The 14382-nt window shown below is 40.7% G+C and overlaps 1 protein-coding gene across 1 annotated transcript in view; it reads right to left on the bottom strand.

Annotated features, from left to right (window-relative positions):
- Positions 1 to 13732, bottom strand: part of ARHGAP29 (Rho GTPase activating protein 29) — a 55914-nt gene extending 42182 nt beyond the window's left edge. Inside the window, exons 1-2 of the mRNA XM_056123106.1 lie at positions 13599 to 13732; positions 7567 to 7795 (exon numbers count right to left, since the gene is read on the bottom strand). Coding sequence (XP_055979081.1) covers positions 7567 to 7771 — 205 coding nt within the window. The 5' untranslated portion in view covers positions 7772 to 7795; positions 13599 to 13732. The remainder of the gene's footprint in view (positions 1 to 7566; positions 7796 to 13598) is intronic.
- Between the last annotated feature and the right edge of the window lie 650 nt (positions 13733 to 14382).

The following is a 14382-nucleotide window of genomic DNA, read 5'->3' as shown; positions in this document are numbered from 1 at the left end:
GTATTGTTTTATTATCAGAGGGATGTATTGTTTTATTATCAGAGGGATGTATTAGTTTTATTACTCTTTAAATAAGGTAGTCATCCAAGTCAAAACACTGGGCGAGTGAAAAAGGGGGAGCTACTCCTAGGTAAGCATGCCAGCATACTAGGCACATTAAAGGAGAGAAAAGGCCAACTCTCAGAACAATGAAGTAAATTGAGAACCCAGAGACAAGCCTTCAGATGTACACTCCGCCAATCTATAACAAAGGAACAGATAAAAGCAAGTCAAGTCTCTTCAATAAACAGTACAAGGGAATGGACATTAAGTACAGGGGTTAGTGCACTTGCCTTGAATGCAAATGACCTGGACCGGCTACAGCATTGAACGGTCCCCTGATCACCTCCAGGAGTGACTCCTAAGCACAAAGCCAGGGGTAGCGCCTGAGCACTGCCAGGTGTGGCCCTAATCAACCCCCAGCCCCCCACCCCCTACCCCGCCCACCCACCCCCAAAAAACAGAACAAAAGGTGTTGGGAAGATTGAACTACCATGTGCAAAAAAACACAAAATGGATCTATACCTCACACCCTACACATAAATCAGCTTGAAGTGAATTAAAGACCTTGAGATTAGATTAAAATCCATAAAATACACTCAGGAAAATAGAGGTGACATTAATGACATAACTCCATTGGCAACATCAACAAAAAACAAATGAGATTATATCAACTATAAAGCGTGTGTGTGGCTGGGATCAGAGAGATAGTACAATGGGTAAAGTAGCTTGCTTTGCACACAGCTGACTTGGGTTCAATCCTGGCACCCCAAATGGTCTCCAGAGCCCACCAGCAGTGATTTCTGAGCTCAACGCCCTTGGGGCAGTGGGGATAAATGTACTGCGAAAGAAACAGGTGAAAATAAAGGTATCCTACTGAATGGGATAAAATATTTGAAAGCCATACATATAAAAAAGGGCTAATAGCCCAATTTATTGGCGATGTTCAAAGATAATCACTAGAAAAACTCAATAGGATAAAAGCAGAAAAATGTAATATTGTATCACCCATCCATTAAATATCCCATCAACAACATTACTATGAGAGAAAAATATGGTGGATAAGAGGAACTGCAAGTGGGACATGAGCAGGCCTATCCAGGTAGATATTCCAGGAAAAGGCAAAGAAGAATAATTCAGGTAGCTTTTTGTTTTGGTTAGGTTTGGGGCCACACCCAGTGATGCTCAGGGGTTACTCTGCATTCAGGAACTACCCCTGGCTGTGCTCGGGGGATTATATGAGATGATGAGGATTGAACACAGATCAGCTGCATGCAAGGCAAATGCCGTACCCGCTATACTATATCGCTCTGGGTCCCAGTTCAGGTAGTGATTTTAATGATAGGAAAATGGGTACAGAGGAATAAAAAGATGCTGGTGAAAACGTGACTCTGGAATGAAGTAGAATCTAAAATACCAAAGGCAAACACACACACACACACACACACACACACACACACACAAAACACCTACACTTAAGACAGTAGTCAAGAAAGTATTTTTAGTGAGTGTTTAGGTTAGCATTCTGTTATATATCTACACACATATATATTTTCATTCAACAATTAAGAAAATGGATACTTTATGGTGGAAATGAGCTAATCTCATCATTAGGAATAGAATTTATAAAAAAAAAACAGGCAAAAGATGCCATAAAATGGCGATGAATGGGGTTGAATACTTTAGTAAAAAAGTCATGTTTAGCTTAACAGACATAGGTGGTAGATGTCTAAAATAGAAATATTTAGATAGCTGTGTATACAAACAGCACGTCTTTGCTACTAGCTGAAAGACTCTAAAAGAAATGACAGTTAAAATGCTACTAACAAACCTAGCATCCTAATTTTGATTATTTTTACCATTCACCAATAAAATAAACCAACGTTCTATAAAGAAATGGCTGGGTTGGGGGCTCACAGCAATAGTACAACTGGTAGGGTGCTTGCCTTGCACATGACTGAACTGAGTTCGATTCCTGGTACCCCATGGTTTCCTGAGTACACCAGGAGTAAAGACCGATGCTGAGCCAGAAGTAACCCCTGAGCATCACCAGGTCTGACCGCCCCCCACCAAAAAAAAAGAAAAAAGGAAAAAAAGAAATGGCTGGGTCTAGGCTTAAGGCAAAAAGTATACAAGATGAGTTAAGAGTATCTTGCATTGGCAAAAATACAAGATCAGTTAAGAGTATCTTATAGTAGCAGAAATATCTTTAAAACAAACAAACAAACATTAAACATGTTATGACAAGGGTACAAAGGAAATTACTTTGGTTCCCAATAGCCCAGTAGGAACAAGTTAAGCAATAAAGCAAGGAGTACTAGATCATAATCTGAACCATAAGTATTCATGAATCCATAGTGATACAAATAACTGAATAAATTTTAAATGAGAAAATAAGAAAGCTGTTTTGTATAATTTAGACAATTTTGTTATCAAGCAGGTGAAGCATATACCTAGTGACTTCTTACATGCATATAGTTTGGAAAGGGGGACAAAAGGAGTAGAGATACTTGAAAATTACTGCTAAACAGAGGTGAGCTATGTCATCATCAAGAGTGGTAAAATCATGTTTATTTGACATGATCCAAATGACACTTCATATGTGCCATCTTTCTTCCAATAGCCCAGTGACCCCGTTCAATCATGAGGAAAATATCAAATTATAATTATGGCACACCCTACAATCTACTTGACAAGTACTTATAGGCCCAAGAGTTGAAGGGGCAGAGAGATAGATAGCTCAAAGGGGTGGACCATAGGCTCTGCATGATCAAGGTACCTGAACTGCCAAGCAGTGCCAAGAAGAAACACTAACCCCCCCATATATATATATGGCAGGGTTAGTGTTTATATATATATATATGCCAGGGAATATATATAAATACACACACACACACATATGCCAGGGAATATAACAGGGATTAAAAACACTTGATTTGCATTCTTAAATCCTAGTAATCTCAATTCAAATCCCTGGCAGCCCATATGGTCTCCTGAGCACCACCAGTAGTCACTCCTGAGCAGAGACAAGACTAGCCTGTAAGCACCACTGGATGTGGTCCCCCAAGACCCCCAAATAAATAAATATATGTAAATAAGTAAATTTCTTTTAAATTAAAAATTTTAGAATAGGGGCTGGAGAGATAGCACAGCGAGTAGGGCGTTTGCCTTGCACGCAGCCGACCCAGGTTCGATTCCCAGCATCCCATATGGTCCCCTGAGCACCGCCAGGAGTAACTCCTGAGTGCAGAGCCAGGAGTAACCCCTGTGCATCGCCAGGTGTGACCCAAAAAGCAAGCAAAAAAAAAAAATTGTAAAAAAAAAATTTTAGAATATATGAGCCTGTGAAACAGCACAGAGGGTAAAATGACCTGGGTTCAATCCCTTGCACCATATCTGGTCCCCCAAGGAGTAAACCCTGAGCAGAGAACCAGGAGTAAATCCTAAGCACCACAAGGTATGGTCCAATAACCGAAAACAACAGCTATTATATTGTTAGAATTCCCACATAAACATATAATGCTTTCATAATTTAAAAAGTCATTTATAACTTTTAATTTCTAGGGAAAATTTTATTCAGTTATCTATTATCTGCAATGATCACTGTTTTTTTTAAAAAAACTATGCTGTTAGATGGGTAGTTTTACTTAGCAAAAGCAATACTACTTAGCAGCTGGTCAAAAGTGTAGCACTGTTCATCGATTTGCTCGAGCAGGCACCAGTAACATCTCCATTGCGAGATTTGTTACTGTTTTTGGAATATCTAATACGCCACAGGGAGCTTGCCAGGCTCTGCCATGCGGGTGGGATACTCTGGGTAGCTTGCTGCATTCTCTGAGAGGGATGGAGGAATCAAACCCCGGTCGGTCGGTCGTGTGCAAGGCACATGCCCTACCCGCTGTGCTATTGTTCCACAAAAGTGTAGCTTGTAGAATCATATTTCCCAAATTTGAATCCCAACTCCATGGCTGAGAGAACTGGATTGAACTGCCTATGCTGTGTCTCAGTTCCTTACCTCTAAGAAAAATACTACTGTGTATTAACTGTAAAATACTAATGGTGTGAAAGGCCAATTAAATCAAAGCAATACTGGTTATTTCAGAGTTAAGGAAATTAAGTATGTTGAAATCGTATTTCAAAATTATTAAATACATTTCATTTTCTTAGTTTTGATTTCTAACAGAGTAAACAGTAATAAGTATAGCCCATAAACAAAAACAGTTAAAACTGTTTTGACACAGTGATAGTACAGCAGATAGGGTGTTTGCCTTGCACAAGGCTGACCCGGTTAGTCTCTTGACAACCCATACCGTCCCCCAGGCACTGCCAGGAGTGATCCCTGAGCACAGCCAGGTATGGCCCAAATCCACATTCCCCACCCTAAATGTTTTGTTTACAAACACAATGGGATTCTGTAATTTTTAACAGTAACTCCAATTTTTCATAAACTGAACATACTTTTGAAATCTATAAATTCACAGGAGTAAGACAAATAAAGTTCTAATTACAAAGATTTATAAACTTTCCTAAGTATATGAATAGAAGAGTCAATGACTAGGTTATCAGTATATATTATAACTTACTGATAAAACCTCAGATGAGACTATAAATTAGCTCTATCACTATGCTATACCCAATCCAGTTTTAAAATGTTACGGTGACTACATTATAAATAAAACAAAATTTAATTTATAGTATACTAGTGTATCATGTATATTAATAAGATGTTCAAAGTCTTAACATCGGTTAACTACAATAGTAAAAATCCCACATCCCAAAGTCCACCTGGTTTATCTACCATCTCTGGAATATGGTAATCTGAATTTGTGCCTTTTTTCACTTATTTGTGCAATTTATTTTCTGCTTCATTCTGCTTATCAAGTGAAAACAGATTAGGAGCTCTCTGGTTCTCATGCATTAACACAATACCACAGTGTTTATACTGCAAACACTTCATGGAAATAGATAAGTAAATAAAGAGAAAAAGCATGGTGTTTTCCAAGATTTTAAAAATTGACAGTAATTTTAATACTCAGTCTTATTAATTCAGTCTAACCTCCCTGGGAAAGCAGTGAAAACAAAGGGGAGAGGCGGAGTTTTAAAACATCTCTCTAGAATCCTCCCTCCTCTTCTTTTTTTTCCTCCTATAATAACTTCTGAATTTTTAGGATAAAAATAAAGCCTGAAATACGGTTTTATTTATCTAGCTACTTGGGGGGTGAAATAATGGACATTCAAAATATCTTTATTCTAAAAGTTTTACACACAGTAATCTTCATAATCACACAATGATGTGAGTACTTTTATGCCTTTTTAAGAGAATTTAGAAACTGAGGGAGAGAAATGATGAGTAATTTGTCTAAAAACTTGCAGGCTATCGAATGTAGCCTGCCCACAGGGCAGAGTCTGGCAAACTCCCCGTGGCGTGCCAAATATGCCAAATACCAGTAACAATGATGGGTCTCATTCTCCTAAAGAGCCTTGAATATAATCTCAGGGTTAGGATGAAAGGGACGTTACTGGGGCCTGCTCGAGGCAATCGATGAATAACAGGATGATGAAATGAAAATGAAATTTGTCTAAAAGTATTCTCTAAAGCTGGGATCGATCATACAGGAGGCAAGGAACTAACTAGCCTTGTGTGTAGTCAACCCTGTTCAAATTCCTGCACCACACATGGTGCCCTGTGCACCCCAGGACTCAGGGGGAGTTCTGAACACAGAGCCAGAAATAGACCCTGACCACTACTGGGTGTGGCTTCATAACCAAAAATATAAAAAAATAAATAAAAGTATAGCTATTTAACTACCTATGAAGCATAATGAGGAATCCAACTAAGATATTCAACTTTAAAGGAATAAACTATATATTGCCACTTTAAGGGAAAAAAATATTTTGGTGCCTGGGTCATACCTAGCTGTGCTCAGCACTTACTCCTGGCTCTGCATTCAGGGATCACTCCTTGCAGCCTCGGGGACTATATGAAGTACAGGAGACTAACTTTACACAGTCAGTCTTGTGTAAAGAAAACTTAAATATTAAAATGTTTACATCACTAACAAATGTATACTTATTGAGCATTTCAACCTCACATCAGCGGATCATTAACTTCAAAATTACAGTTAAGTTCTAAATATATTTCTAACTACTGATTTTAAAACCTTAAAAGCATTTTACAAGATATGGTCTTTATTTCTACTTTCAAAATGTAGGTCAGAAAATGAGTATTTAAGTTTCAAACATAGGAAATATTAGCTATGAAATATTAGCTCATCTAACACTGTAAGTCTTCATTTTCTACATCCAATTATATTATGACACTAGTCATGAAATGCTTTGTCTTAGAAGAATAGGAGTTGTATCTTTAATATTTATGACTACCATCAAATTTGGTTATATACAAGACAATCAAATTTATTTTTGTTGCTGTTAGTTTTGTTTGTTTTGGAGCCATATCTAGCTCCTAGTATCTAGGGCTTACTCCTGGCTCTGAATTCAAGGATCACTCTTGGCAATGCATGGGTGACCATATGTGGTGCCAGAGATCAAACCCAGGTCAGCACAGATCAAACCCGGGTCAGCATGTGCATGGCAAGGACCCTTCTCAGTATACTGTTCTAGCCTTAAGAAACACTCAAGTTTAAAGACTTAGGTACCAAGATCAAATCAGGAAGTTCAGATATGCAATTTTTTACTTTTGGACAATCAAATCACATTTTCCACTATCCACTTCTAACTAGATGGGGAATGAATGTTATAATTATCCCTTAGTTAAGAAGATGCTATAGAACAGAAAAAATTAAGTCTGATTATTGAAAAAAAAATTACTTGTATATAGTAATTTTAGATTGCCTTAGGAAAAAAATGTAAAAAACTAAATCTAGGCAGCCATGTGAAAGAATGCAAATTATAAGCATGACTCCATTTATGAAAGTCAACACACTGTGTTACCATTAACCAAGTGAAAATCCAACTGATCTAAAATTTTCCTTTGTCGAGACAGAGTAAAACTGAATGTGCCTGCACAAAGGTGGGCGGGGGGGGGGGGGGGGGGCGCAGGGTGGCAGGGGGAATACTGGGAACATTGGTGGTGGAGAATGGGTACTGGTGGAGAGATGGGTACTCGACCACTGTATGACTGGAACATAATCACACAAGTTTGTAAATCTGTAACAGTACCTCCCAGTGATTCATAAAAAATAAAAACTTTTTTAAATAAATAAAATTTTCCTTTGTCAAATGGGTACAGCTGCTAAGAGCCAAAGACTGATTTTCATTTTTTATATTTTGTTCCATTACACTTACCAGAGTATCTTTTATGTATTACACTGTATCTGATTGTAAAGTTTACACCACAAACATCAAACTTTTGACCAAAAAGGAAAAAAAAAAATCAAAGTAAAACAGAATACCCTGTCCTTAACTATTAAGTACACATTTACTTGTTGTTAGGACAACATTTAAAATTTGACATTTAAAATTTTACAAACTACCCAGTAAAAATGCTAAGAGAAAAAGTTGACCAACCTGAAAGAATAGCTTCTTTTAAATACAACAACATATGGGAGAACTTCCTGATATCATTCACCAACTCCTTGATGTAATCCGGATCAAAAATGGTATTAGAATTTATAGACTTGAGCCCCATTTCAGAAGTTGTAACATCAGTAGAAAGCTGGCCTGGTACCAAAACACGTTTTTTCTTTGTCTTTTTTTGTTTGTGAGCAATCATCCTTTCACAGAGCAGTCATAAAAACTGAAATTAAAGGGCGAAGGGGAGTAGGAGGGGGAGAGAGAAAAACACAAAAATTCCATCAACTAGGGGAAACATTCTAGGCTTTTCACAAACAGCCCTAACCCACGTGAGTGTTTTACAAAAAAAAAAAAATCAGCAAATGTACTACTAATAACAGCAATTTCCATTTATTATCAGTAATAAAGACAATTATTTGATATGCAAACCATTATTTTCATTTCACAAGTGAGGACATTAAATTTGGGGGTTAAATATAAATTCTGAACTGATATATGATGAACTGGTACTTAAACCCAGATTTGCCTTCCCACAAAAATCCACACTCAATGTCCTCGTAATTCCTACGATACACAATTTTTTAATTAAAAAAAATTGTTCTGAAATCTCATTTAGTGAAAGGGCCTATCACTTTCAAAACTAAAAATAAAATATGACCCAAAAGGCAAAAATAAGTAAATAAATAAAATATGAGCTTTAAACAAACACTTGTTGGACCAGAGAGATAGGACAGAGAGTAGGGCACAGGGAGACTTGCACACTGCTGATTCAATCCCTTGCACGACATATGGTCCCATGAGCCCCACCAAGAGTGATCCCTGACCTGGAAATATATCCTAAGGACCCAAAAGCACAATGCAGAAAAAACATCTGCACTCCTATGTTCATTACAGCACTATTCACAGCAGCCAAAATCTGGAAACAACCTAAGCACCCAAGAAAGGATGACTGGACAATAAATAAATAAATAAAAAGGGGCTGGAGCAATAGCACAGCGGGTATTGCCTCGCGTGCGGCTGACCCAGGTTAGATTGCCAGCATCCCATATGGTCCACCGAGCACCACCAGGAGTGATTCCTGAGTGCGAAGCCAGGAGTAACAACCCCTGGGCATCGCCGGGTGTGACCCAAAAAACAAACAACAACAACAACAAAAAAAACCTATGGTACATCTACACAATGGAATACTCTGCAACTGTTAGAAAAGATGAAGTCATAAAATTTGCTGATGCATGAATAGATCTGGAGAGTATCATACTGAGTGAAATGAGTCAGAGGAAGGATAGACAGAGAATGATGGAAAAGCACTCATTTGCGGGATATATGGAAAAACAGTACAAGAACATTGCCCCAAGAGAAGAGAAACCAAGGCCAGGAGGACTGGCCCTTAGTAGGAAGCTCTGCCATAGTGGAAGTAGCAGGTGAGGACAGGGAAGGTGACACCATGACAATGGAAGGGGGAATGGTCACTTTGGACAAGAACTGGGTGCTGAAAGGAGGTAAAGTGATGTGCATGATACCCTTTCAATAACAGTTTGGCAAGGCACAGTACCTCTAAATAAAGAAAGGAAAAGGAAAAGGAAAAAGTGCCCACCAGAGAAGCAGGCTGGGGGGCAGAAGGGAAACTCAGCAGAAGCAGGAGTAAGCCCCAGGTAAGGCTCAAAAACAAAACAAAAACAAAAAGACCTGTTTTCAAAATCCGCCCTCCCACCCCCAATTATTGTGAGAAAGAGGATGAGAGAGTTGCTACTAAATCCTCTCCCCATTTTGGCATCCTCATTTATAAAAAGGAAATAACAATCTGACAACACCTAATCCTTTGGATTATTGTCAGTATTAAATGAGGCGATGTATAGAAATGTTCAGCACATAAGGTAAGTCAAATTATAGTTCTCAATTATAAAGTACACCCTTCAGGCACACACATACATATTGTAAGGCATCACTTTCACCCAGAATATTTTCTCCTTGAAAACAAATTCTAAGGAGGGTCACTAATTTGACATCTCTAACTGAACACATAAATACATGATTATTAGAGCAGTGTTTTCAGTAATTTCAGAAGCGCATAGTAAAAACCACAATCTTTACTAATGAGATTTAGAGTTTAATTAGAAAAGCTTAAGATTTTCTACACATGTGCACTGTACCACTGCTTGCAAACACAAAACTAAAAGATGTTAAAAACAGTGTTTCTCAACTTTTTTCCCAGCCATGGCCCCCTTCCAACCTGTTTTCTTCCTAAAATCCCTCCCACACTCCATCCTACCTGTTGGCCCCATAGTCTCCTGCTGTGGGCCTCCCCTTTACTCAGTTCTCACCTATCCCTCCCCCTCTTGAGTACCTAGGGATCACAAAGGGGGCCAAACAGAAAGGTTATGCTAAAACACCACCTGATGGTGGCACACAGCTGGTGCTCAAGGAAACCTGTTTCTTTTTCATTTTCATCTTTCCACAATCCAGATTTAAAAGTCCTGATCTCTTTGAATAAACATAAACATAATGATGATGATGACGATAAAGAGTGAAGGAATTAAAGTAGCTCAGCATTATCATTAAAGTACTTTTCAAATATTTCAACTTGAAAGTCTGGGTGCCTTTAAAATGCAATCACTAAGGACTGTGAAAACAGTATAAATTTTTTACCTAACACTCATTTCTACACCCTGTGTAAAATATAACATTGTATCATTTGCCATTTCCTCTAACTCTCCCAACTTCAGAAGATTTTTTGCTTCCTAATGCACAGATCTCTCATCTATCAATGTCTATGTCTACTATCACATTCATTCAATTACCATCATTTATGGTCTAAGCTTTTACTAATTATCTAAAGATCTTTCCACACCCATTCCTGCCCTATTCCAAATGTGGCAGCGGAAACACTTGCAAGGAACAGCAAGAAGCAATTGTGCATCACAAAGCTCAGCTAGAGAACTGGCCTATCTTGCCTTGGCAATGTCACCTGGAATCACAATTCCTTCTCAACACTCCCGCCATCCACATCTCCTTCTCACTATTCCAAGAGGATTTGTTTACTATGACCCACAGGAAATAATTTTACATCATGAGTCAGGATAAATGTTAACTATGTTGCTATGTTGCTGTGCAATATATGTGAATCTATTAAACATAAAACAGATTCTGGGTTAGAAGCCAGGCGACGATGTATTCAGATTTCTATCCTGTCCCATTTCATTTTTTAAAAAATTCTCGTTATAACCCACCAAATTAGTTTCATACTCAAAATGACCCTAAAGCTTGAGATACAGATTGTTTCCATCTAAGTTCCATTTGCCTCTTCTACTTCTTTCCCCTTCGTTTCTTCTTCATTCTAATCTTAGCATAAAGATTACCTCAAAGAAAACTTCCCGGATCACTCCTGTCCCCATACAACAGAATCTCCTATTAGATGCTTTACTGCATTTTATGCTTTTTATCACTGTACTTATCAAAGTTCAAATAGATTATTCATGTCTATCTAGATGATAACCTATAGGAAATCAAGACCCAGTCTGTCTGCTAATGGTTTATTCTCTATTCACAGTACAGCATTTGGCATATAGGGGATGAAGTACTCAGAACTGTTTGATGAATCAATAATGGGCTTACAAAATACGTGAAGTTGTGAAATGTTTTAAAAGTGAAGCTGGCTCACTCTGGGTTATTTACTGAAATTTCGGGATTGAAAACAAACGTTTGTTTGCTTTTTAAAACTATTTCTACAAGAAAAGTACCTTTCAAAAAATAACCAAGCATGCCCACTTGAGCAGCACATACACACACACAAAAATAAAAATCAAAGGGCATTTTTCTATGTGTCACTATTCCAGGTATATGGCTCAGAAGGTCCCGGATTCCATGTGTGCACCACCAAAAATCGAAAGAGTTTTAATCAAGCACATTAAGTTGAGTGAATGTAAGATTATATAAAACTAAAATCAAAGTTAGATTTTTATTATTGCTTCCCTACTTCTGTTTATTAAAGTCTCACAATACTTTAACAGCTTTTAAAGTTAATTTATTGAATATTCTTTTTAATTTCAAAGTACTTCTGAGAACTTAATTTCTATGCTAAAACTAACTTTATATTAACTTAAAATTAATTTTCAAATAAACTGATGTCAATATTTTGAGAATTTCCAAATTAATCTAGGTCAATATTTTAAGCATGTTATTATACCAAAATAATGTCTTCTCACATCAAAAACGGTCCACTTCAGAGCCTTTACAAGTCTAATTGAAAAGGCAATTATTAACCTCACTTTACCACTTATGTAACTTATTTTATAGGGTCACTTATTAATGCTTTTAGTTTGGTAATTAGAAAACTGATCACTGTCACTGATTTAAAAAAAGACAAAATATTGTATGCTTCAAACAAAGAAATGCATCTATTTCAGTTACTTGGAGTAACTATGTGTCAAGTTTGTTTCCAAATGAAGTTTGAACTGTGCAAACAGCTAAGCAAAGTATTTGTGAAATAACTCTTCTAACCAAGTTATCTCTTCCAACTCCAACCAAACTATTTTATCAATTCCCAAATAACGTAGCAACAAACAATCTGCAAAACTGCTTTCTGTACCATCCAATGTTCCTAGTACGAGGTGCAACAGAATGTGCACAGCACCTCCCATTGTCTTCTGGTACCCAGAAACACCGCCTGTCCTAGGCTTTAAGCAGCCTGTGTTAACTAAATGTCCGTGTCCTGCCTCCCCAGATGAATCATTATAGGATTATTTTCACTTCCAGGCACTGGCTTGTCTCACTGAAGTCTAAACTGCTCCCGAATATTCGTACCTAAGAGTACGAATTTTAACTTTGATGATTTCTACCTCCAGGAAAAAAGTTGATATGTTTAGAGATCTGCTTCTTGTCAGTCCAATTTCTAATTTGGTTTAAAAAAAAAATCTACTTTTAAAATATCTTAAAAATCAGAAAAACTCAGAGGGGTATGGAGGATTGTCTTTGATTCTATTTTTAAAAACTGGTGCCACCCACCCACGCAAACGGAATGGTGACGTGTAGAAAAATGAACCGGAGTATTCCAATAACTGCCACTTCTGCAGGCGGGCACGCGATCACATACATTTCATTCCTGGGCAGCAGCGCGCCACACAGACGTGGCCGCGAGGAGGCAGCGGCCTCCCACGCGGGCCTGGAGTCCAGCATTCCTGCAGGCCAGCGCTCCCAAACCGCGCCCCGTGCCACATGCCCACACGGACAACGCAGGGGTTCCAGGATCCGAGCTGGAGGTCCCCCTCAATCCCCCCACCCCGATGCTACCCGCTAGCCGTCCTGTCCCCGGGAGAAGGGAACCTGGGAGGGGTGAGAGTTAAGGAAAAAAAGAAAAAAGGAAAAAGATCCACAGTGCACAAGAGGCGCAGTGTCTGCGGCTCCGACTTCAAACGTCCCAGGCTTGGGTTCCCTGCGTCAGGGACTTAAGTAAGAAAACAAACAACAAGCAGCCGGGTCCGCAACGGAATCGGAAAGACCTATTAGCACGGAGGCTGGGGAAGGAAGCTCCCTCCTCGGCCCCCAAAGACAGGGACCAGGAAACGACGCGCCGCGGATATCCTCCCCTATTTCGGGAACGGGCCCAGGGGCAGCGTGCGCAGCCGCCGGGCAGGTGGGAGCGCGGCGGGCGCGGGGGGTCAAGGGCGCGGATTCGGGCGCAGCTGCCGCGCGAGGAGGAGCATCCGGGGGGAAAGCTTTGCAGTCGGGGATCTGCCGCGATGGTTAAAAAGGTCTCAAAAAAAAAAAAAAATAGTGGGTTTTCTCGGCACCGCACGCGGACCGAGCGACGCGCTGTGGGCTTTCAGCAGCAGCAGCAGCTGCTGCACCTCCCGGGCACTCCTCGTCCGACCCCGCCCGGAGGACACTGCCCCCGAGACCCCTGACCCCGGCCCCCGACCACCAACCACCAACCACCCGCACAGCCCGCAGCCGCCCCCAGCCCCGCGCCGGGGCCGCTCCGACCCTGGACGGCACCAGCGCCCTGGCTTCCGACACGACCCCGCACTCACCTCGGCGCTCCATCCCGCGTTCCGGAAGCGGACGCCCGCCCCGCACTCACGGTCGCCGCCGCGGCCGCCGCCGCGGGCTCCAACTCGCCGCCCCCATCCCCCACGACCCGCGGACGCCGGGCCCCGCCGCCGCCGCCGCCCCAGCAGCTACCGCCACGACCGCGCCGACCGCAGCCGCTCCGCCCTCCCAGAGGCCACGCCCCAACCCCGCCACGCCCCCCGGGGCTCCGCCTATTGGCCCGCGCGGGGGGGGGCGGGGCCCGGCGCGGGGCGGCAGGTGGGGGCGGCGGGCGGCGGGGAGTGGGCTAGTCAGCTGCGCCCGGAGCCGGCGGTGTCCCGGACGCCGCGGAACCGTGTTAGCCACGCTGCGGAGCTCCGGCGGCGGGACAGGTGGAGCTGAGTTCAGTAACAACTCACTGGCTAATGGGCTCTTCTCGATAAGCACTCGATATTTATGAAATAGTTCCAACAAGCTAGTTCCTCTCCTACTCCTTTAAAACAAAAACAGGATCCCACAGACCTTGTAAAGTACAACAAAGGCTCACCTTTTCAGAAGAATGAACTACACTGAAACTGCCCAACCATTCGGTGCTCTAGAGGTGAATATTTTGCACTTTGCTCTATCTTACCTATTTCAACAGCACTGTCTCGCTCCCCCAATGAGGAAAATTGGAAGGTGGAAAATTAAAATCAGTACCTGGGCTCACATCTCTCATAACTTTAAATTTTTACAAAAGTAACGTTGGGGATACAAAGCAAATTTAACCTTCAGTGCTTCTCAAAA

Source organism: Sorex fumeus, unplaced genomic scaffold, assembly GCF_029834395.1.
Source record: "Sorex fumeus unplaced genomic scaffold, SorFum_2.1 ptg000047l, whole genome shotgun sequence".
Lineage (NCBI taxonomy): Eukaryota > Metazoa > Chordata > Mammalia > Eulipotyphla > Soricidae > Sorex > Sorex fumeus.
Note: the sequence above shows the minus strand (reverse complement) of the source record. Positions and strands in the feature narration are given on the sequence as shown.